The sequence below is a fragment of the Carassius auratus genome, chromosome 17 (assembly GCF_003368295.1).
Source record: "Carassius auratus strain Wakin chromosome 17, ASM336829v1, whole genome shotgun sequence".
NCBI lineage: Eukaryota > Metazoa > Chordata > Actinopteri > Cypriniformes > Cyprinidae > Carassius > Carassius auratus.
Genome location: NC_039259.1, coordinates 16,309,708 through 16,333,848, shown reverse-complemented (window position 1 = coordinate 16,333,848; position 24,141 = coordinate 16,309,708). Strand labels below are relative to the sequence as shown.

General features: G+C 35.7%; 2 protein-coding genes across 2 annotated transcripts in view; both read left to right on the top strand.

Annotated features, from left to right (window-relative positions):
• The first annotated feature begins 99 nt into the window (after positions 1–99).
• Positions 100–1,175, top strand: slirp (SRA stem-loop interacting RNA binding protein). Its single transcript, XM_026286086.1, has 4 exons — positions 100–235; positions 414–472; positions 564–671; positions 782–1,175. Exons 1-4 carry the CDS (start codon positions 163–165, stop codon positions 848–850), a joined length of 309 nt encoding a protein of 102 aa, XP_026141871.1. The 5' UTR covers positions 100–162; the 3' UTR covers positions 851–1,175.
• Positions 1,176–2,291: 1,116 nt separating this feature from the next.
• adck1 (aarF domain containing kinase 1) overlaps positions 2,292–24,141 on the top strand; it is a 99,857-nt gene continuing 78,007 nt past the window's right edge. The window contains exons 1-3 of the mRNA XM_026286084.1: positions 2,292–2,373; positions 3,042–3,181; positions 3,785–3,868. Of these exons, the coding sequence (XP_026141869.1) occupies positions 3,050–3,181; positions 3,785–3,868 (216 nt within the window). The 5' untranslated portion in view covers positions 2,292–2,373; positions 3,042–3,049. The remainder of the gene's footprint in view (positions 2,374–3,041; positions 3,182–3,784; positions 3,869–24,141) is intronic.

The following is a 24,141-nucleotide window of genomic DNA, read 5'->3' as shown; positions in this document are numbered from 1 at the left end:
AGACATATTTATTATATAATGCAAACACAATAAAAATTATGAACATAAAATGTATCGTAATACACTATTTCAAGTTTGTAAATTGCATGGATTAATGGATTAAATTTTTTCTTCCGGTCACGTGGTCGGGGTCACCGCTTCATTCATTCGCAAGGACGAAACATGGCGGCGACAGCAGCAAGCAAGAAGGTGTTTGAAGTGTTTGTGTCAAAAGTACCATGGACCGTCGCAACGAGTGAGTAAAGGATGTCGTTTAATCAATGATTTCACATCAGATTAAATTAACATTAAGCATGCAAGTAAATTAAATGTCATTATCATTATCCTTAACTCCGAAGCATCTTTAGTATGGAATATAATGGTTTGCATGTACAACAAACAATTGTCTAATGTGTGTTATTGCACGGTTTCAGGGGAAATGAAAGAATATTTTGGGCAGTTTGGCCAGGTGAAGAAATGTCTACTGCCATTTGTAAGTATAAGGTCCTCGAATGCACTAAGATATAATGTTTCATCTTGTTAAAAGGCTGTAGTGCTGATATGATTTCTGTCTTGTATAACAGGATAAAGAGACTGGTTTTCATAGGGGCTTTTGCTGGATAGGGTTCACTACAGAGGAAGGACTGCAGAATGCAATACAAAAGGATCCTCACATCATTGAAGGTGCAAAGGTGAGTGTCTATTTGGGAACTACATGAAGAAGCCATAGATGTCTCTGGTAGAGCTTTTATTTTGGACATCTGCATTGAAAATATCATTTTCCATTTTTCTTTTAATGCAGCTTCAGGTCCAAAAAAACAGAAAGCCGTTTTATGGAAGAAAATCAAACAAAGAAGCAGAAGACATCTGAAGAAGACGTCAGAAATGATCTGATTTCAAGCATCAAAATGTCTTCAGTAACACAGAATTGTATTTATTGCAGATGTGTCTTCACTGGGCTTATCTGTTTTTCAGAAGCCAAAATATAATGAGTGTTTATTGTCATTGTATTGTCCGGTGCTTTTTTGTCTTATAAAACATTTATAAAGCATTTTTTTGTATGTACTAGAGCATTTTGCCTTTTACAAAATTTTTTTTTTCAGGAACATTTTTGTTATAATAGGGGAAAGCCTCCTCACATCCTGAATGCAATCAATAGTTTAAAATGATCTAAATAAAAAAATATCAGTATTCTGTGGAGGCCTAAGACCATAAAATGTTTGTCCAATCATTGCATTCGGTCCACATGCAATGATGGGATGTCTTACCAGTCTTTCAACATGTATATTATTATTTGCGCAGCCAGTGGCAACAGTTTGAGTCACAGCTGATGTAATGGGACGGGCAAGAAGGTGTTTATTGTCTGGTTTGTAAAAAGAAATTAAACATTTTTTTGAAGTACAAGCTAAATCTGAAGGGGTTACGTGACCCACCACTAAATCCACAAAAGAAGAAAAATCAAAGACTTGCCAAAATACACATAGAGACAGACAATGGAGTACAACGAGGGAATACATTGGCTGAGTCTTTACAAAATGGAAGAATCTGATAAAATTCATCTATTTGGGTTTGACCTATATATAATTTGTGGAGTTTCTTCTCCACGGGTAAGCTAATCTTCAAGTATTCTTAATATGTTGGACTTTTTATTTAAAATAAACTGCTTTTACTTTAATAGACCCGTAAGAGCTATTATTTTACATGTAATAGAAGAGTGATAACTGTTTTATGTAAAGCTTAAGTTATGCAAATGCATGAAATGTTTAATCAGCGTTGTTAATTTATTTAGAGGTTTTTCAAGGCTGCATCTAGTAGGACATTGCTAATGTTCCGGTCACATTATCTGTCCGAGCTCATGTCATCTTAAATCTTGTCACGTTCCATCATTACCCTGTCCTCTTCACCTGAAAGAAACCGCGTACGCCTATATTATGTTTTGAAATATATCTTTCCTGAGGTTCTCTGTTAGAAGAATGTGTTTGTAATAATTTTGCGTTTTATTGCTGTGAACATCTGCTGAGTTATATAATTTGATTAAAAATGGTATATGGTCATTAATTTTGTTAATTTAATCTTGTGGTACTTATTTGAAAATTTTAAAATTAACTTTCAATCATGAGAATGTATTTGTGTAGTAAAATAAATCACAGCAGTTTTGGTTTCTCACACGCTTGAAAATAGATTCATATCTTATAATATTTAATAATTAAGGTTGATTATTTTTTTTAATGGCAAAGATAGCCATTTTTCAACTATTGGCTGAATATAATCGTAAACTACAATGACCATGATGCATTGCGCGCCACGTACGTTGCGTTGTCAACAGGGACGCCAGAGTTGAAAGGTCACAAAGCGACGACACCGGTTAGTGGATGACAGCGTGAGTCAATGAAGGTACAGTAAATCAATCAGGTTATTGTGATTCTCTGACAATACACCTACGACCACAGTTATTAACTCAGACAACATGCAATAAAACGGTGGTGGTTATTTTGTTATACTCTCTCTGTGTGTTACGCAAGTGCTTGTGTAACGAACGTTATTTGTGACCAGCTGACCGCGTCTTTTTCACTACGCGACTGATGTTATGAATGAAACGGGTTCACTCGTGCTTCGATTTCCTTTGTTAAAATGTGTAGTGGTGATGTTTCATTCATAAAATTGATAAATAATGTAATATTTCTTTAATTGTGTAATCCGGTTCATTTATTAGTTTTAATGGTCATCTCACATGGTCAAAACCAATGACGCAACAACCTTGGTGTCACGCCCATTCTTTGCCAACAGCAAATTTAATAACACTGTATAAGTGATTACTCTGTGTTAACTACTATGTATTATTTTTTAAAATAATTGTATAAAATAGTTAATGATTTAATTGATATTTGCAAACTTAATCTAAAATAGGAGAAATTAATCAAAGTCTAAGCTTGATTTTAAAGGGTTTGTTGTTGTTGTTGTTGTTGTTGTTTTTTAATAATTTGGCTGATGTTTTGAATATACAGTACTTACTACAGAGGCAGCTACTCAGTGATGATGGTGATGGATCTCTGTTTTTACAGCTCCTCACATGGCTGTTCGACTGCTGAAGGTGTCTTCTGTAGCCACTGCAGTGTTCGCATCATCAGGTTTCTACTTGTACAGCAAAAATGTGGACTTCAATGATCTCAGCATCGTCAGATTTGGGAGGGCAGCTGCAACAGTAAATATGATTTTTTTTTTCTTGAATTCATTAAAGTTTTAATCCATTTGAAAAATAATTACTTTATATTAAATAATTAAATATAAATTTAATATTAAATATTTGTAATACTTGTGCTTGAATCACAGTAAGTAAATTACTTAGAAATACTTACAGCATATTTTAAATGCGTGTGCAAATATTTATTCACAGTTTTCTTCTTTTTCTTTGGAATGTACCATGCTAAAACCTTTGTATCTTTTGCAGTTCTTTGAAAGTACCATGTTAATTCCATAGTAAATAAACATGGTAATCATTTAGTACCATATTACTGAAATCATATTTAAATAACATTTTACCATCTGATATATCACTTTAACATGTTACACACTTTTATTTACTTTTAAGAGTATTTTTTTAACCGTTGATATTTGCACAGTATTTTAGAGTCTTGCATTGACAGTTTGAACTGACCTGACTGATTTATTTTTTTATTAATTCATGTTTTAATAATAATTTTGAATAAATTGAGTATTTTTAAATGATTGTTCTATCTCTATTCTCTATTCTGCAGATCTTTATTCATATTTTTTTTTTCTGTGTCTCTGAAATGAATGTTTTCAGACGGCTGTCATCAGTTATGACTACCTCACCACTCTCAGAGATGTACAGTATGGGACAGAAGAGTACTGGGCTGTCAAATCAAAGGTACATTTTTTTTGTCTCAATGGTGATAGCTTATATCCTGGAATATCTGCTGTGTGGACATTTTTATTTTTTATTTCATTTATTTTGGGCTTCTGCACTTCTTTTAAAGGAAGGTGGAGTGTAGCCAGAAAAGTAGGGGTCCCTGGGCTCTGACATAGAAATTTTTCTTGAAAATCTTTATTTCAAGAAAGGTATATTGTGGTCCTGTAAAATAATTTTCATAGAGATGAATGAGCACTTCTGCCATAGAGTGCATTAAATATGTGCTGCTTCTGTCAGCCGCATAGTTTGCTACCAATAGGTCCAGAAAAGGCCTGTACAATCATAAATGGGTATTTTATATATATATATATATATATATATATATATATGGGTATATAATGACATTGATTTTTACTTCTGCATTTTGCGTGTGTTTATGTAATCTTAAATTACATGCACTTTGATCAGCAATTGTATTTTATTAAATGTCATCCAAGCCAACACATTACTCAAAGTAATATGATGGCATGTAAGTCAATAATCAACATGCAATCTCATTATTGATGCATTGATCAGGCTTTCAAAACATCTTAAAACACCCTAAACAATCTGCTTTGCTGTTTGTAGGATCATAGCTGCAAATGGCAGGCAATAATTCTTGTGCCATCTCTACCCCTGTGTATAAAGGCCATTTGAACAGCTCCGTCAGGTACAGTTAAACAGCTGGAGCAGGGAAAGGTTGCAGTCTCTCACCTGTGTGTGTGTGAGTCTGAGCGCTGATGGCAGCCGCTGGAGGGAAGCGCTGAACCCTGAAGAGCAGGGTCCGAGCCAGATGCACTCTCTGCATTGCCCGGGTGCAGAGGATAGGGTGCTGTTCTCTTTCCCCCTCGGGGCCCGCAGTCAAGCCTGGCTACACACGCTGATTAGAATTAATGCAGGCCCTTGATTTAATATAGAGGAGAGATTTGGCTTCTAATTATTCTCTCACTAGGCGATTCAGTTCAGTGGGCTCAGGTTGTTTTCGGATCATTCTTGCTTTGATTTTTCCCAGTTACTGTTTTTCTGCATTCTGGACATTTGTACAAATTAACAGGTTTAAAAGTCTTTTAAACAGTGAGTGGACACCTAAACATCTTTGTTTTTTGGGGAGTGTTTAATCTACTGTGATATTACCATGTTTTCTGGACATGATGCTATACCATGTTGTTGTGCACATTTACCATAGCACAGTATTAGCAAAACTATTGTATATTTTGCAGTACCTCGGTGTACCATGACAAAACCATAGTAATTAAATATTGTAATCATTTAGTGGCATAGTATTTATTTCAATTATTTAATATAACAGTTACACTTCATTTTAAGGTGTCCTTTCTTTGTTAGAGTGACTCCTAACCCTAAGGTTGTGGGTTCGAGTCTCGGTCTGGCAACACCACGACTGAGGTGCCTTTGAGCAAGGCACCGAACCCCCAACTGCTCCCCGGGTGCCGCAGCATAAATGGCTGCCTACTGCTCCGGGTGTGTGTTCACGGTGTGTGTGTGTGTTCACTTTGGATGGGTTAAATGCAGAGCATGAATTCTGAGTGAGTATGGGTCACCATACTTGGCTGTATGTCACGTCACGTCACTTAAAATAAAGTGTAATCACTGTAATGTGGTACACAATAACACTTTTAATTATACATTTTAATAATTGTGGAGTGCTGATTCAAACACAGTTTGAACTGATTTGAAATTGTTCAAACCTTTACTTTCCCCTGCACTTTACTTTGTAAGCTATCAGACAGATAGCTTGTTATTTGTATTAATAAATACCAGCAACATTTCAATGCATAAGCTCATAATCATGTTGCAGGTAGTTGAATCATCAGTGTCTCAGTGTTTAGTGGATCAAGGTCCAAGGTTCATGTTCATAATATACTAATTCAAATTACTGGGAACTAGAAAGTTGAATTAATTTTTGGGAGGCGGTGGATGTTTAGCAGAAAGACGAGCATGTCTCATTGCTCCATGAGAACAGTGCAAGGGATCATGGGGGAGCTCCCAGGTGTTGCGGCTCTGTAATGGCCACAGCGTGTGACTCATGTAATGAGGGGCGTTCCACGCAGTTAACCGTGCCTCTGCTCTCTGCAGACCAGACCACCTGCTCCTTGTGCCTACCAAGTGCTTTCCATCTCAGCCATTAAATCACTACTCAATTTTGTGTGACGTAATGATTGCTGAGATTCTAGACAGTTTTACTTTTTGCACGTTATACTAACCCAGGGGTAAGCAAGTTCGGTCCTAGAGAGCCGCAGTCCTGCAGAGTTCAGCTTCAACCCTAATCAAACACACCTGAACAAGCTCATTAACGTCTTCAGGATTACTAAGGCTACAGGTTGGTAAAGGTTTTTTTCAGGGTTGGAGCTGAACTCTGCAGGACTGCGGCTCTCTAGGACCGAACTTGCCTACCCCTGTACTAACCACATCAACACGATTGTTACAGCTGAAATTTTTTAATAAATCGTTTTTATTCAGCAAGGACACATTCAACTGATCAACACAACTGTTTTCAAGATTCATAATCAGAAGAAATGCTTCTTTAGCACCAAATCAGTAACTTAGAACAATGATTATTTCCCTATCATTGAATTCAAGCCTATATGCTGACAGTCTGCACCAATTAGTTTGGTCTGTTAAATAAAATGCGCTTTGACCGTTGAGTCCATGAGCTATTGTCTTCTACTCTAAATATCACAGTTTGGCTTATCCAGTCTAAGACTTATAGATCTGACATTCCCATGCTTCTTACGTCATATAATCTTTGCTGTTGGATATTGCATTATATTCACATGCATTTCCCCATTTCTCCCACTGTGCTGACACATAATTAGCAGTCAAAGGTGACAAAATGGACTACTTAGAACGAGTTCCTGGGGAGCGAGAAATCACTGGGTCCACAGTTGGTGTTTCTTAAATAGATGCTTTTGGCCCTTTTAACCCACAGCTGATGTCTCCTGATAATGTATTCTATGAATAGTAAGGAAAAGCACTTTTTCCCCTGCAATGTCAGTGTGGCTCTATTGAAAGGAGCCCAGCAGTGAGAGATTACATCTGTTATCTGCTTTTGGAAAGACCACCGGAGAACATCGGTGGCACCCAAACTCCAGCCTGCAGTGCCTTGCCTGATTTGTTTCACCTTAGAAATAATTTTTAGTTGCAGATGCAGATGCCATTTACATTTTCTTTCTTTTTGGAGTAGAGTAACCATTTGAAGAGTTGGTACATGTACGCGGTTCATTAAAACTTAATTTAAAACAAATTAAAGTTGCATTTGATAATTTGTTACAGCTGACAAATGTTTTTAATGATAGACATTAATTCAGTCAATAAATGTTAGGTATAAATCCATGCTGACAAGCAGAGAGCAGTTTCTCTGCATTATTTCATCATTTTATTTGTCTCATACAATGCTGCATTGCATGCAATTTCTAAATTTAAGTTATTTTAACATTTAATATTTATATTGTATATAATGTATTATATTTATAATTATATTTATTAAGTAAAGTAACAGATTAACTCAATTATAAATTAAATGTAATGTTTTTATTATTATTATTATTATTATTATTATTATTATTATAAATATTTATTTACACTTTGCCGTTGTAGTTTAAAATGACTACCAGCAGCAGTTATACCTAAACCATTTACATTTAGTCATTTAGCATGCAGAGTGATTTTGTGTCTATTTGGGATGGCACCATGAGGCGTCGTTCATTTGCATAAAGAAAGCTTCTGTGGGGCGTGTATGTCTGAACTAGCAAGTTTAGGTAAAGCACAAAAATTTAGGTGAATCTCGAAACTAGATTTTTCCAGACCCCCCCCCCCCCAGTCTCTCAAAAACTATCATGTAGAAACTGCAGGATATCGCAGCGAGACAAGCTGCTCTCCGGCCTGCTTTGATTACGGCACATGGATGCCTGCAGTTTTAGACGACAACACCGGTGACATGCAGAGCTCTAGCGATGCTGAATAATGCATGCACTCTAAGTCGGAGGGCAGGTGTACCAGGCGCTGCCGCTGTCAGACGGGCATCGGAGCACAAACGGAGGTAATCTGTTTTCCCTGATGCTGAGAGGCTCTGCTGTAAAATGCACTTTTTCTACCCACTGCTCAGAAAATAGTCTAGCTGTATGATATCGCACCCTGTGTGGGGTCTTCGTTGAGGAGAGGATATGTGTCCCATCTTGGCTGACCGATTACCCTCCGAACATTCTGAGGAGATGATGTGAATCATTGTGTGAATATCACAGATATAAAGTGTCGAAATGTGTCAGAATCTGCTGAGTCAGAATGAGTGGTCCTAAACTGTTGGGTCTGGACCCATTTAAAAAAAAAAAAAAAAAACTATGCTAAAAGTAATTATTAAAATGCAGTTAAAACATTTGTGCTTGAAATAGCCATTTCATTTTTAATTCATAAGTTGCTTTGCTGTCTACTTATGATAGGACAATATGAACAGAAAGCTACAGTGCAAAAATCTGCAAAGATGCATTGCTGATTTTTTCTTTTCTTTTTTTCCCCCTATATTTTCAAACTACATTTTTGGTCAACTAACATCAGTTAAATCAGTGAAGTCAGTTTTTTCTGTTATCAGCATTGTGTTGGTACTGAGCATGTGCATATAGTGTTGACTTTTATTATTACGTATTTAATTAGTAAATTATATGTATATATTTTTTGCTCTTTTATTGAGGCCCTAGTTAAGGTACTATGGCCTTTTTAATATCATAGCCAGATGTTCAAACTAGATTTTTTTTAGTGGTCTGTTTGGAAACAGGTGGAACACTGTCCTAAACCTGCTGTTAAGGTATCCACCTTTACAGCATTTCCCCCCATTTTTCACTTATATAAGGACGACTGAGCATCATCCTCTATTCCCCAGGGAGTTTGTCTGAGCAATAGTATGAAGTTACTGTTTGTTTACAGGTTCATTTTTTGTTGTTGTTGGTGTTTTGTTTGCGTATGTGCATTTTTGTACATTTGTTTATGTTTGTGAATAAGTGTGATCGTTTGCAGAGGTCTCAAAGTCCTTCACAAGACCTCACAGAGCATTTGCACAGCAGATTAGACTTCAGCGAGGGCTTATTCCACACGACTTCCCCCAGAGAAGCCGAAACGTCCTCCTCATGACCCTCCTGCTGAAGCAGATCGCTACCGGGGTCTGAGACTGATTACAGGTTTAGAGCAGCAATAACTCACGGAAGCAGAAGGGACATCAGTGGAGATTCTCTCTCATTGTCATCTTTTTATCTTGGCTAAAGACTACATTGATAAGGTAACTGTGATTTTTAGTTTTCAAACCCGATCTCCAGCTGGCCCCGGGGGTCCAGTTATTTACAAAAAGCAGGATTATGGGGGTCTGCTTTGGGTCGGACTCTTTGATCTTTCCTTGAACGTTAAAAACAAACAAACTCAGCAGTGGCACCCTGTTGATGTAGCTGAGACTTCCTGACCGGGTGAGCAGCAAGAAAGAGGATTGACAGTAATCTGATTGTGGGAAAAATGGAATTTGGATTGGCTCATTCTTTTAAGGGAAAAGACTCACTTGTTGATGTGAGAAAGCACTCTTTTCCTACTTCCCTTCTTTTCACTTTCACTGTAGAACCGTTCCCTTCCTCCTTGTCTAAATGATTAATCTGTTCCTCACACAGGTTGTTGTTCCAAGTAAGTCAGCATCTTGGCTTGTAGTATTGGAGAGAAAAACAAGCCTGGAGTGTTTGTTGGCAGAGACCTTAACAAAATCAAAAGCACCCACTCTAACAGAATGCGGCCGAGGTGCTATAATAATAATGTTTTTCTTTTCCTGAAGGAGTGAACTGTTTACGGCGAGTCCATAAATGTGCACCTCTATAACCAAACTGTTTTATGCGGCATGTGTGTTTAGACTCGCAACCCTATTGATGTGGCCACCTGTTATGCCACATTCTAACCCACGAGTCTCTCTGCTCTGCCACCAACTTAGACTATCATGTTTATTGCGATGATGTAATAGATCACAGGCGTGTAAGAAAGCACCGATCATAGGGGGGGGGGGGGGGGGGTGGTAATGAAATGCTGGCCGTATCACTGGATGATTAATGTGCAGGTGCTCGCTGAAGGTCATCTGAGATTTTCGAGATTTTTGAGGCGTGCTCTTAGACGTCTAATTTATCATCATTTTTTAGGTTGCACCGATACTGTATTTTCATTGCAGCCAGGAAGACGGGCTGCTATGGACATGCAAATGAGCCAGGGTTTGAAGTTAGCATAAAATTGATTTTGTGAACATCATTGGTCTTGATTTTCTCTATGATTCAGCTTGAAATTGCGGCTTGGAGTTCCATCGACTTGGTTAGTTGTCATTAAAGGTCACTTGAGGATGGGAAGACCCCTTTCCATGCTTGATGCATTAAAATAATAAATCAACGGCATCTCCCATTTGTCGCAAACATTTACATCAGACGAAAGTAGTAACAAGGGGTTTTAGGCATTTACTTTCTAAAACTGTTTATAATTATCTTGCGAAGTGCAACAGGTGCCATTTATCATCTCCAGATCTGAACTAATGAAATTACTTTTGGGAAATAGAGTGAAAATGAAGGACGCAGAAGTGGATTGCACACATGGAGGAACAATGCTGTGCTCATCAGTTCATAGGTTTGCTGCAGCCGGGAAAACTGAACATATGGAAGAGCCATATATTCATTTCCCTAGCTCTGAGTGAAAACCCCAGGTTGCTGTCGCCTTTCAGGAACTTTGTTTCTGCCCTTATGAAAGTCAGAAGGACTAGTAAGTTTGGAAACTGCTGACTGGAATAAATGTACTGTAGATGCAATTGTTAACACTATATTAACACCTTGCTTGTCTTCGCTTTAACCTTGAAAATGTAAGATGTCAAAGAAATATAATGCGCAGTCCTAGAAGTTCTATTTCTCCACATGGTCGGTTCATCCACATCTTATATATCTATTAGTGCTGGGCAACGATAATTTTTTAAAATCTTGATTAATCGCATGACTTTGTTTTTTTTTTTTTTTACTATTAATCGCGATTAATCACATTGTTATGCACAAAATTCAATAATCATTTATAAGTACTGCTATATGAACAAAAGTGCAACAACATTTTGTTTGCCAACAGTTTAAATAAACAAATAAGGTGCTTTTTTATAGCAGTATTCCTCTTACATACTAGCAGTAAAAATATTTCTTGTTAATCTGAATTTATAACATGAATGTAATCAAATTAAATATAAAACCAAAGCTATTTGCCAGTGCCAGGGCTTTAACGTTTTTACATAAACTATTTTATAGTTTATAGAAAAACAAGTTATGCTCAGAGTCCAGAGCCTCGATCATAACACTATAACAGTCACCTTCATATTGAGACCTGCATTATCGCGAGATCCAACGCAACATAGTGCGACGTGGGACAACAATTGATGGGAAAGTGCAGATGCAGGGTTCGGAAGATTAAGGGTGTACGTACTCACACTAGGCAGTCTTAACCGTGCCTGATACTTGTTTGACCCCGAAAGCATGCACTCAAAAAAATTTACTTTCACCTTTGCCAATTTTACTTAATCCGTTCATGTTATTATTACTTAAAAAATTATTTAACAATGTGAACTTGATTTAATCTAGTTCATTCAGCAAAAAAGTGTGTATTGTCACCTTTACTTAATAATTATTTGTTCAGCCAACATAACATTGTTGCGTAAAAGTAACAGATTAATGAAACCAACACAGACTAGCATTTCATTGGCTGAGCATTTCTGCAGTGTATTATGGGTAATTGTTATTCTGTCACCCTCTTGGAGAAGTGTAGCACCATTAGATAGGTAGATGAGTAATACAACAGAATAGCAATGAAGTTGTTCTAGGAAGTATTAGAATAAAACAAACAAACAAACAAACAAACAAAGAAACAAACAGTTTGTAATGTTGCTTTGTGTTTCAAATATGTTTGTGATATAATTGATAAGCTGTAATTATAGAAAGGTCTGAATGTAGAGTAATATTAATATGCTGCTCATAATCCTAATGCAAGGGGGTAGCATTTCTAAAATGGCATTATTAAAATTTTATGTCATCATTATTTAACATTTTCTAGTACAATTAACTCAATTGTTGTTTGTTGACTCTATTAAGGTTTGTTAAGTTTACTTAAACTTATTTTGTAAAATGAACTTAATTATTAAAAACATTGTCCAAAACATTGCAAATTAGTTGGGCTGATACTATTAAATTAAGCTTTGCCCAACCATAGTAAATAAGTTGAATCAACCTTAATAAATTAAGTTGACCCAACGCAAGTACATTAAATTGGAGTAACAGAATTGCATAATGCTGAAATAAAGCAAATTAATCATGTGGAAATCCTTTCCATGATTTTTTTATGTTCGTTCAAAGTTATTTTTTTGAGTGTGGTTCGTTTGACTAGTGTGATTGCTTGCTTCCGCGCTCGGGAACGGTTCGTTTAGCCGTCCCTGGCTAAGTTGGAAGAGTTTGGCCAGAGAGCGGTTGAATTGGGTTGCGTGATTGCATGAACCTTTCTGAGCGGCAGAAGTGATAGATCTGTAAAGCAATATATTGTGAGAGGGCTCATTGTTACCGTGTCCCAAACAACTCAAAATAATAAACCACAAAGATAACAAAACGAGGCACTCCACTGTGCTGAGGGAGAGCACTTCTCTGCTATCTTCACGTGCTATTTCCCACTTATGAAGTCGTGAGTGCTTTGTGTGATCGCTGCTGCAGTCTTAGGCCCACCCCAAATGCTCTCATTGGTTGAGAGGAATGATGACACTCATACCATACTCATAGTACTTTGAGCCAGTACTGAACAACATTCCATAACTCTTTTTTACAAATAAAGAAAGAGCAGTTGTAATCTATATCCAGATGAAAACACTGTTTCTTTAACAGGATATATTCTGTGAGAAATTTTAAAGGACACTTGTTTGGTTTTATTTGTAGCACAATACGTACTTGTAAAAAAAGAGTCTATTGTGCATTTATTTTTTGAATGTCCCTGTTGATTTTTTGTCTATATTTTTGGTCTGAAATGTCAGTTTCTAAGTGTTAAATGAACTGCATCCTATTCTTAAAGTGATCATTTGTTTTACTTCATTCAAATGAATATGACTTTTATTGAAGGAAAACATTTATTATTCATCTGTTCTTGTTATTAGGAACATTTTATATTCATCAAACTAAATAGAGCAACTTAAAACCCTATTTTGCTCATTTTCAAACAGCCTTTAAAGCTTATTTAGAATCTATAAAGTCTTTAAGATACCAAAGAACTGTCTCTGCTAAATGAATTTATATAATATGCTTGTGATTTTATTTTTTATTTAATAAAAATAAATTATAATAATACATTATTTTGTTTATTATTTTATTATTATTTTTTTTTGGAAATTAATTGGAAAAAAAAGACTTTGTGAAAATGAAAACAATTTAGTTTCTTTCTCCTCTCTCCAGAGGCTAATGCCAAAGAAAAGGATCAGTTGAAGAAAGAAAAGCAAGTCATATATGCTAAACACCTTTGGTGTGGTGGAATACTGGCTTCTCTGCTGGCTAGTATAAAAGATCAAACGTTTTCAAGTTATGTAACAGTGTTAGGCTAAAATCAAAGCCATATCGTTTGAAATGTAAATTAGCCTGTGAATTACAAGTTTCCGTTTGCTTTAAATCAAGATCTATTTGGCGTACAGAGTGTTTTCCTGAAGCTTAAAACCTTTAAGCTAATAAAAAGCACTTAGCTCTGCACATATATGCATGTGCACTAGCACACCTCATGTTTTCCAGAGATAATTGTTCTGCTAACTCTGCTGACTGAGATAGAACAGGACACGGCAAACAGGAAAACATAAAGGCTAATGCAACGCTTATCATGGCACGATTATGCAATCCTAAACACTTTCCCAGTCTGAGGGACTGCTGCTATGGGAATTGAGTCTCCTTAGCTATTAGCATATCATTAAAGGGAATGTGAGCAGCTGATTTGGAAATTAAATGTAGCTTACTTAGCCCTAATGAATAATGCATATCAGATCGTCATGGACATGCTGACAAGTGCAGGCGTTATAGGAGGAGGCACGGGAGGGGTTGCAATGTCAGAGAGGACGGACTAAAGGAACTGAATGAAAGGCTTGGTTAACTCTTCGATTCCGTTTTTACGGCCAAATCTTTAGCTTGCTGAGATAAAAGAGAAGCCAGTAATTTCAAAAGCTTTACGATTTGGAACATTGATTTGTAACAGTTGGAGAGGATGGTGTGGTAGAGTGGTTTAAGATCCTGAATAGAAACCAAAAGGTTGCTGGTTTGAACCCCACATGTAGTGACCACTTTTATTATTATTTTTTTAAGTAATAATTCTAATATTCTAAACTGTAATCAAATGAAATTATAATTTTTTGGGGGGGGGCAAACAAAGTGCTAGACAACAGAGGTTTACGGTTTAAACTTGGATGAAAAATGGTAAAAGTTTAGATATTCCGTGGCATATTCTATGATTTGCAAATCATATAAAAAAGAATGTTTATCAAATCAATGCATAAAATGTTAAGTAATTAATCTCTTAAAAGTAATCTTCTGATATTTAATCAATTGAAATCTGAACATTTTCTTTTTTAATTTTTTGACAAGCAAATTGCTGGAGGTTTATGGTTTTTAATTAAGACATGGATCAAGTTACTATTATTTCATGAACTGTATTGTTATTAATTGGGAAATTACATTCTACTGTAAAGTGCATTAATACATTTCAGTCATTATTTCTCTAGGTTAAACCTAACAGTTTTATGTAATGGTTAAATTATCATGAATTGATCTCTTTGAGCAGCTCTGGAGATGAAGTTAACATGGAGTGTCATAGTGAGACGGCAGATGCTGAAAACACCATAACCGTCACACGTGCTTGAGTTTGTGTAGCAGACAAAACTGTGCCACTCATTCACACAGAGACACACAATTTCATTTTTAGAACTGGATTCTGGGACTCCGTCCGTGTTTTCAGCATTGCGGAAATCATAGGCCCCTACCTAAGCCATCATCATTGTGTTCTTAAGTAAGGCACTTAATCCCAGGTTTCTTCCAGGGGAGAATGTTACTTTGGATAAAGGTGTGTGCTTAATGGCTTCTTACTTAGGAGTTTTTCCAGGGCGCTGTGTACTGGATATGTTGCAGTTGTGAACGAATAAGCTGAAATTTCTGTCCGTTTTTCCCCATGTCACTCAACTCTAAGTGGAGCAAATCAAACAGCAAGCTAAAATGTCTTCATCAAAGAAGACAAAGTGAAGAAAAATACAAAACAACAGCCAGAGCGCCAGATGTAGTCTCCAAAAAGCTGAATCAGTTGTAATGGGGCACCAAATGCGCCGTCAATAAAAGTGAGTGCACACCAGATGGACACTCATGTGAAAATAGCTGCACTTTGAGTAAGACTGAGTCAAAGTGCTGTGAGTTTTATTTGTTTATAATTCTTAATATAAAATATCCAAATTTTGCATCACCGGCCCACAGATTTCATGCGTGTTTATTTCCCCCAGGCTACATCATGACTAATTAATGAGCAGAACAATATAACACTTGCAAATTACTGCTTTCTATTTTAATTCTTCCCTTCAAAACATCCCAGTTCCAGTGGAATCGTAACAAATTTATTTCACCTTACCCCTGTTGTCTATAGCTACAGGGTAAAAGCTTATCCTGTCTTACATAGACCATGTTTCATGTTCCAGCAACCAATTAGCTTCCACTTTACCTGTTTAACATCATCATCTAAATCAGTTTTGAGAATTCTGTTTTTGCTGCACAGGTACTTCAACTGCAAGACAAGACATCTTGTGCTCTATAAACTGTTTTTATTAGATTGTGAGCATTATGTCTTGTTCTTATGGATGAACTTGTGAACTTGCAACCTTATAGCTTTTAACATCTATGGAATCTTTCCACACAAAAGGTTCTTTATAGCTGAAAACGGTTCTTTAGATTATTTAAAATGCTTTAAGAACGTTACCACTCCACTAATTAGTAGCATTGTAACATTACAAAATGCAATCTTACTAGATTTCGCAACATTTCTTTGCATCCACAGCTTTATAGCAGAGTGAGCTGATGCAAAACACTTCTGATTCATTTGAACAAGTCTGTTTATTTACATGGCTCATGTAATTAATTAACTGGTAAAGCAGCTATTAATCAATTAATTTTGGCCCTAAATCTACATAAGTTACTACTACTACTTTACAAGTACATTAATAAATTGAATAAGTTTAGTAAGTAAGTTTAATTTAATTATAGATACATTATCATGATCTGTTTATTTATTGGCTCAGTAACTAGTCTTCAATAAGAATCATAAGTCTCATCTGATTATTTATAAAGGTGTTATCTTAAAAAGCAAGTGTTTTTTTAATGGCAGTTGTTTTAACATATTTTGTCACTTTGATTGCATCTAATTGCATAATTTAATTGTATAGCCTATTTACAGAATATTTAGGCATTTGGCAGATGCTTTTATCCAAAGCGACTTGTATTGCATGCAAGGTATACTTTTTAAATCAGTTCATGTGTTCCCTGGGAATTGAACCCACAACCTTGGCATTGCTAGAGACGTGCTCTACTGTGTATACTATTTATATTTGTTCTGAACAAGTATTTTTGTTCTGATTCCACTGGAACTGGGTTGTGTTGAAGGGAGGAATTAAAATAGGAGACTTTCAACTGCAAGTGTTGTATTCGTGAACTCATTATTTCATGCTGTAGCCTGGGCGAAATAAACATGCACAAAATCTGTGGAATTGTGATGCAAAATTCGGAGTTGAAGTCTAATGTTGGCAGTTTTAGCCCTGTTGTTTGACTTAAATGTTTTGTTAGTATTCTTAGGTAACTGCTTTTTAGCTCGATATATAGTTGAGCTGCTTTAGCTTCACAATAGCTTCCCCGACACTAACCATGCCAGCTTTGTCTTAGCCATATCTACATAGACTTCAGATGGGTTTTGCTGGTCAGGAACTCTCCCTGGGGCGATGGAGTAACTGCGTGGAACGATCTGCCTGGATTACCATTATGGGCACATTGTAACAAATTGGCGTCCTTGTACTTTGTGACAAGCTTGAGATTCAGGCAGATGATGTGTTCAATAGCACTACAAATGATCTAGCCGGGTATCAGATAATGTGGGAGCTGATGGCTGCTGCCGGGAGGAGAGCGGTGCATTTCATTATGACTGCGCCGCCATCAGATGCTGATTCACTGTCAGGAAATGGTGGAGAGAGAGCGTGCCAAAAGTCACACAGATGTTGCATTGTACTCCTCTTTTCAAAATGAATCCCACGAGCAGGCGGTGAGAGAATGTGTCCATAGATTGAGGACAAACCGTGTTGATTTTAGGAGTTTCTCAGCTGTGCCATTAAGGGTGAAGGAATTGTAAACATATTTAAGGCAGTATTCACACCGCCTGATTCACGTTACATCTGGAACGTGTCATGCAAATGCATCCACTGAGGAAATGAGGAATGGAGAGCAAACGGGATGACAGAGAAATAACTTTGAAGATGCAATGAAGATTTGTAATTATTTAATAAATTGTGCTAGTTTGGGCACATGTGTCAAATTCTAGAATATGATTTTATGGTTAGGAAAGTATTGGGTTATTTCGTTGGTATATGATTCAGTATTTTAAGGTGGAGACTTATATTATATGGAATACACACACACACACACACACACACACACATAGATAATTTTATAACAGTTAGGATTTTATAAAATGAGGTAAATGAAGAAAGGAAACAGGTTTTTTTCTCACAATTTAATCAATTAATTCTGTATGGTTTATAAAAGAATAGTTATTTGCATTGGGACTTGAATTGAGTGAGGAGTCAGTTAAAGTATGTATGATTCTGTTGTGTAACTTGGACTGTAATTAACATTGCATGCACTAGATGGCAGCACTGGCTAAAGGTCCTCTGCCGTCTCATTGGTGTGTCGAGCTTGTCTTTGCTATGCAAGTATGTTGAAAGTATGAAAAGAACAAACACATCTGAGAGGCATATGTAAATATGGGTATACATAACTTAAATCCTTCAGGGCTTTCTCACATTGGAACCCTGGGTGAAAAAAGAAAGAAAGTTGGAATCCCTCTTGGAATATGATGGGAGAAATTGAGGCGTTTAACATTTTCATTCAATCACGGCCAGAGTCTGTAGGAATGCTGACAGCCCCAATTCAAGCAGCCCACATAAATACTTAATTTTTCTGTCATGTTCACTATGCTGTCATTCTAAGCTTGAGGTTTGGCAGCTGCTGTGGAAACACTACTGCTGCAGAAAGCCAGAAAGCTCTAGCCCTCCCAATGCAGAGCTAAAAATGCACCTCATAATCAATAACTAATTGTTTATATTAACTTCCATACGCTCAATAATTGGCACAAAAAAAAAAAAAACTATATATATATATATATATATAATAAACGGCATTAAATATGTACTCTGTTATTTTTCGCATCATACAACTATATTTCCTGTTTTTTTTTTATTATGTATTAGTGATGCACTGAAATTAATTTAGTTTACTTTTATTATTATTATTATTATTATTATTATTATTATTATTATTATTATTATTATTAATAAATTGATTTATAAGGTGAAAACCTGAACTGAAAAAAAAAAAAAAAATATATATATATATATATATATATATATATATATATATATATATATATATATATATATATATATATATATAACCAACCAGAACTTAAAATGTAGTAAATGGGGCAGACAACCTTTTGATTTTGTCTCTCAGATCCTTATTTTCTTTTATGTTGTGTAAAAATGGCATCTACTCTGATGTCTGTTTATGGTCTGATGGGTTTTGTTGTTGGCGGTTTGCTGTGTAAGAGTTTATTGCTTCAAACAGCTTGGAAGCTGCCATCCATGACAGTTGAATTCATGACTATCATCTTGTCATGTCAGTGTGCAATGTCCAAATATTGGCAGAAATGTGACCAACACGTTTGTACATCATAGTAGTTTCATTCAGATTCTTAGAGATGTTTCAATGCAGTTGTCCTGTTAATATTAGACTATTGTTAGGTATGTGAACTGTTAGCCTGATGTGTGAGAAACTCAGAAGTTTGAGGGATGGTGTGTATGAGTTTGTGTTTGGTCTTTAAATTTCAAGGTTTGGTGGGTATTCATAGAGGTGACGGGCTGCTGGAGAACCCCACAGATGCTCAGAGCCCTGATATCTGCTGCGTCCTGCTTCAGTGGCCCCTCAAGATACCCAGCTCTACCCTTACAGCTCAACCACAGCCAAACACTCCAGCTCTTATCGTCACCTGCAACTGTCCTGGATTTGAGATCTTCAAGCCAGTTCATTGCTCTAGAGCGGGAGCTGAGGATCATGTCCTGTAGGGCTGTGAAGTGTTGGCAGAAACATTGAACATATGGGTGAACCTCACAAAAGCATGTCCAAGTCAGAATTCATCCCAAAATCAAAAAAGGCAAAAAATAACGGTAACTAAACAAAGGTTTTTAAAAATGTCACTTATGCTCACCAAGGCTGTATTTATTTGATCAAATATTAGTATTGTATTACAATTAAAAAATATTAGTATATTTATACATGTTCTAAAAAATTATATATAAATATGATATAAATATATATATATATATATATATATATATATATATTTATATATGTTTCTTACAGTTTTGTTCCTGCGATGACAAAGCTGATTTTTTTTTTTTTTTTTTTTGAGGAAATATTTTTTTCAGTATTCTTTGATGAATAGAAGCTCAAAATAAAAGCAATTCTTTGAAATATATATTTTTTGTAGAAATGTATAAGCCTTTATTTTAACTGTTTTATCAATCTAATGTGTCCTTTCTCAATAAAAGTATGAATTGTTTTAAATTATACAAAATTTTTTGTGTGTAAATATATATATTGTACTGACCCCAAACTTGGGTCAAAAATTATATATTTTGGTATAAATGCCAAAATGGCATATTTTGCATACAGAAAATTTAGACTTTTTTTTAATTACAATTAAAAATTGTCACATGCGCACAACTACTATTGTATTTATGATAAATTAATGACAATGGGATGTTTTTGCATTATGTTAATGATGAAAAAAATCTTACTGGTTATTAATATAGTCTGTGTTTGTCTTTAGGCAAAATATAATAGAATTGCTAGATTTTTATCTTTCGTCCAACAATAATTTAAGTTTTTACTATAATATAATATTATACTAATATATATATATTATTATATATATTATATTATTTCTTTTGTTGTTATTTGTTTACTGTTATAGGAATAGTTAACTCAGAAATAATTATCTTCGGAACACAAAGATATTTTTAATCAAATCTGAGATCTCTCTGACCCTGCATAGACAGCAAGGAACTACCACGTTAAAGAAGCGTAGTTTAAGGTCTTGCAGGTTTGGAACGACATGAGGATGAGTAATTAATGAGAGAATTTTCATTTTGGTTGTTCATTATGTAAGCATGTAGGCCAGTAGGAGCCATGGAAGCTATTCTCTTACAGCATCAGGGAGGAGGAAGAGGTGATGGGCATCTTTATGTGTGACTCTGCCTGGGCCTGTTGTATGGGCTCTTGGCAGGGAGTCGTCACCGCACAGAGGGTGATCTCATTTTCTTAATGGGCTTTGTCGCTGTTTGTCGTTATTAACATTGGCACTGCTCTCGGGGGGTCTTGGAGAGTCATCCAGTCATACACCAGCCTGTCCTGCTTTACATTTGACACCTATTATAACTTTTGTTTTGATTAGAACTAAGTGGACAATCTGTATAAATGGCTTCATAGTTGTATTTATGCGGATGTATTAAAAAATGCAGTTGGTAAACACATTATCTGCTTGTTTCGCAGTAAACTGCATTCAGATTGCAGGTGGCATGCATGCATGCATTTCTGGTAATTCAACAATTTAGTTTACAAAATCACATTTCAAGGTAAAGTTTGGGGTTTTTGGATGATATCATATTTTACTAATATTTACAGTATTGATTTGTAATTGCAGTGTTTGACCAGTAGCATTAGATTAACCAATGGTGTGAGTTTTTAAGGCAGGACTGTCTGTTTGTTTGAACCAATGGCAGATGGTTTTGAAAACATTATTTTTGAAATTGCTTTTGGCAATGCGGAAATTACACACTTCACCTTCAGCTGCCAGTGTAGAGTGATGCAAGTAACTGCTCATGCACAGTAATAATTACAGTAGCATAATAATTTTGTTGCCAAAGGTGAATGGAGTTTAAACTTCTCTGACTTCCTGCGTCATTTGGCTCCGATGTTATTTTCCGATCACCAGTTAGAATGACCAATAATTTACCACTCTATGAAAAAATGTAAACAATTAAACCGACGTCAAGTAACCGCTATTCTAGCGACGAGAGCTTTTCAAACCAGAACTTTTGTGCAGGGTAACTCAGCCTAGTTTTTATTTGGACACTGGATGGCTAAAATTTATGCAGTGCTAAGTTACAACTGTGGGATATAACACTTCAGCTTGTGTTTGAAAATGATCCAGACTTTTGTTTTGTTCACAGTTTAGCCATTTTAAGTGTAATTTAGCAGTCCCTCTTTGCCTAACATGGTTGGTACCAAAATGCTAAGAGGAAAACAAATTGCTAATGGCGTCAAATAGTGGGAAAGTGTCACAACAATTTTTTCATGAATTGCTTCTATGCGGTGTTTTGAAGCATTGCGTAAGTTCGAAAATAATGACAAGAATTCACATGTATCTTATAAAATGTATTCTCGTGTATAAAATTTCCTTTTGTAATTGCACCATAGACCTGAAGGGACATTATTTCATTCCAGTGTATTCTTGTATATGTCTCGAGTGACAAATAAACTTGAAATGTGAGAGGTAATGATAAGCCTGCATACATAGCAATTTAGTTTTCTAGGTGGATAATGTTGTCGTGGTCATTTAGATCTGTATCACAATTTGGATGTCGTACCATCAATAGTTCTGCTTGACAATTTTATTGCAGTCCTAATGGACGTCTAGATGCTTTGTCATGTGATCTGGCTCTTCTGGACTGGTTTGGAGTCGCGGCAGGGGATGTTTCACTGCACAAATGGGCTCTAGACTACTGAAGCATGGTGGGGCCATACATGAAAATTATACATGGCTGAAAGCTAAATTGCCTTATGTTCCCACTCTCTCTCTCTGTTCTTTATCTGCTCCTTACATTTAGACAGTTGGTTTCTATAAGTGGTCCACCGTAAATAGCAGATTTGGAAGCTGTATTGGTAGCATATGTATATGAACGCTGTCTGCCAGTCACTGTGGATGATAGAAAAGCCTGGTCTGCACAGCCATCTACACTTTTGGAATTTATTACCTCAAAGCTTTTAGAAAAAAGCCAGATAATTAGCTGCAATGGAGGGAGAAAGCACTCATTGTAGTTCCTGGCTTTTAGCTTCACTCTACATTAATTAATGGTGGTCTCTCGTGATGTGAAAAAGCAGGAGTCTTTTAAAGGTCCATTACTGTTTCTTGGCGGTAGACGATCTGCGCTGACCAGCAGAAGCTCGGACAGATAAATCTTTTGTACGGTTTGTATTTTTAGGTAGAATTTGCAGCTTTTGAGCACACTGTGGGTGGAAAGATTTTGCAAGGTGGTGAAATATGCATGCAAATGTTCCTCATTCTTGAAATTTAAAATCTCAAACTTCAGTTTTTGTTTAAAGTGTAATAAAACTTACCGACTAACAGAATGTAAATTGAACTGTAAATTGAAAAAAAAAAAAAAATACATATAACCTGCACTATCATTTAAAAGTCTGGGGTCAGTAAGGTATTTTGTTTTCTATTTTGAAAGAAATTTATACAGCATTATGCTTTATATTGGTCAAAAGTGACCGTAAAGACTATAATATATAAAAAATTCAATTTCAAATAAATTCTGTACTTTTGAGCTTTCTATTAATCAAAGAAAATAAGCAGCACAACTAACATTTAGAACAATAAGAAATGTTTTTTTTTTTCTTCTCCACCAAATCAGCATATTAGAATGATTTTAGACTGGATTTAATACCTGCTAAAAAATCAGCTTGCCATCAAAGGTATATTACGACAGAAAACAGTTTAAATTGTAACAATATATTTCACTGTATTTTTGGTCAAATAAATACAGCCTTGGTGGCCATAAGCGACAAACACGAACAAAAACCTTAACTTCCCCAGTAGTGTAACTTAACTCAGATTTCAGAATAAAATTATTCACAAGTGTTATTGAGTTTGAAACGTTCAACTCTCCCAGCATTGTGTGTGTGATTGTATGGGAAACATATCTTAGAAAATGTTTATTTAATCAAATTACTGGTATTGTATGTTGTGATTTAAAGGGTGTACAGTATGACACACTTGGTTCATTTAAAAATAGGTTTGCTAAATAGTTAACCTGGAAATGAGTATTGTATTGCAGTGAATGTATTTCAGTTGTTAGTCTTTCTTTCATATTTTGGGTTGTTATAGTTGTGGAGTATAATAATTAGTAAAAAGCTTTACTTGAGCGCTCTGTTGATGCTTATTAACAGATTCTCAACCTCTTAAACACTGCTAAGGTGTGATTGATGCCTGAAGTTTGAAAACATCCCATGCACTGTGGTACTGAGTATCACTTGTATCAATGTAATAATTGCATGCAACTGTCACATGGCAAAAGATCACATGATCCAAAATGGTTCCATAGTGTATAAATGTTTTGTCACCATTGCTGGACACAAGAAATTTTTTAACAGATGCTTTGTTTACTAGTTATATACTATATTTATTATAAGGTCCACCTGGAGTAACCTTGGGTTAAGTGACTTCTCAAGGGCCCAATGGTGATAGTTAATGGATCTGAATTCCACCTTGATCCTAATAATCACTGTTTTCAATCACTTCTGCTTTTAAACATACTTGAATGTGTTTGAAACGTGATTAATTTGTCTAAGACTGCTTCTGTAAGTTTGTCATTGCTTTCTGCATATTCTGAGTGCCATGTGTTTTAAATGAGAAGGACATGCTGCTGATTAGCACAGACCAGCATTATTAAGAAAAAAGAAAAGTAAAGAAATTGTATTCCAGCTTGAATGTCATATTTGGCAACCTTTGCACCTCCAGTGAATGAACGGATGATTATAGCCTAAGGCTGATATCTAAAATAGACCAGTTTACTCCGATATGTTGAAATACATTTTTCAGAATTAGAT

Excerpts from the sequence above, each read along its gene's own strand:
- slirp (XM_026286086.1), top strand. The coding sequence starts at position 163 with ATGGCGGCGACAGCAGCAAGCAAGAAGGTGTTTGAAGTGTTTGTGTCA. Across the intron at positions 473-563 it reads AGAAATGTCTACTGCCATTT|GATAAAGAGACTGGTTTTCA; the intron begins GTAAGTATAAGG and ends CTTGTATAACAG. Across the intron at positions 672-781 it reads ACATCATTGAAGGTGCAAAG|CTTCAGGTCCAAAAAAACAG; the intron begins GTGAGTGTCTAT and ends CTTTTAATGCAG.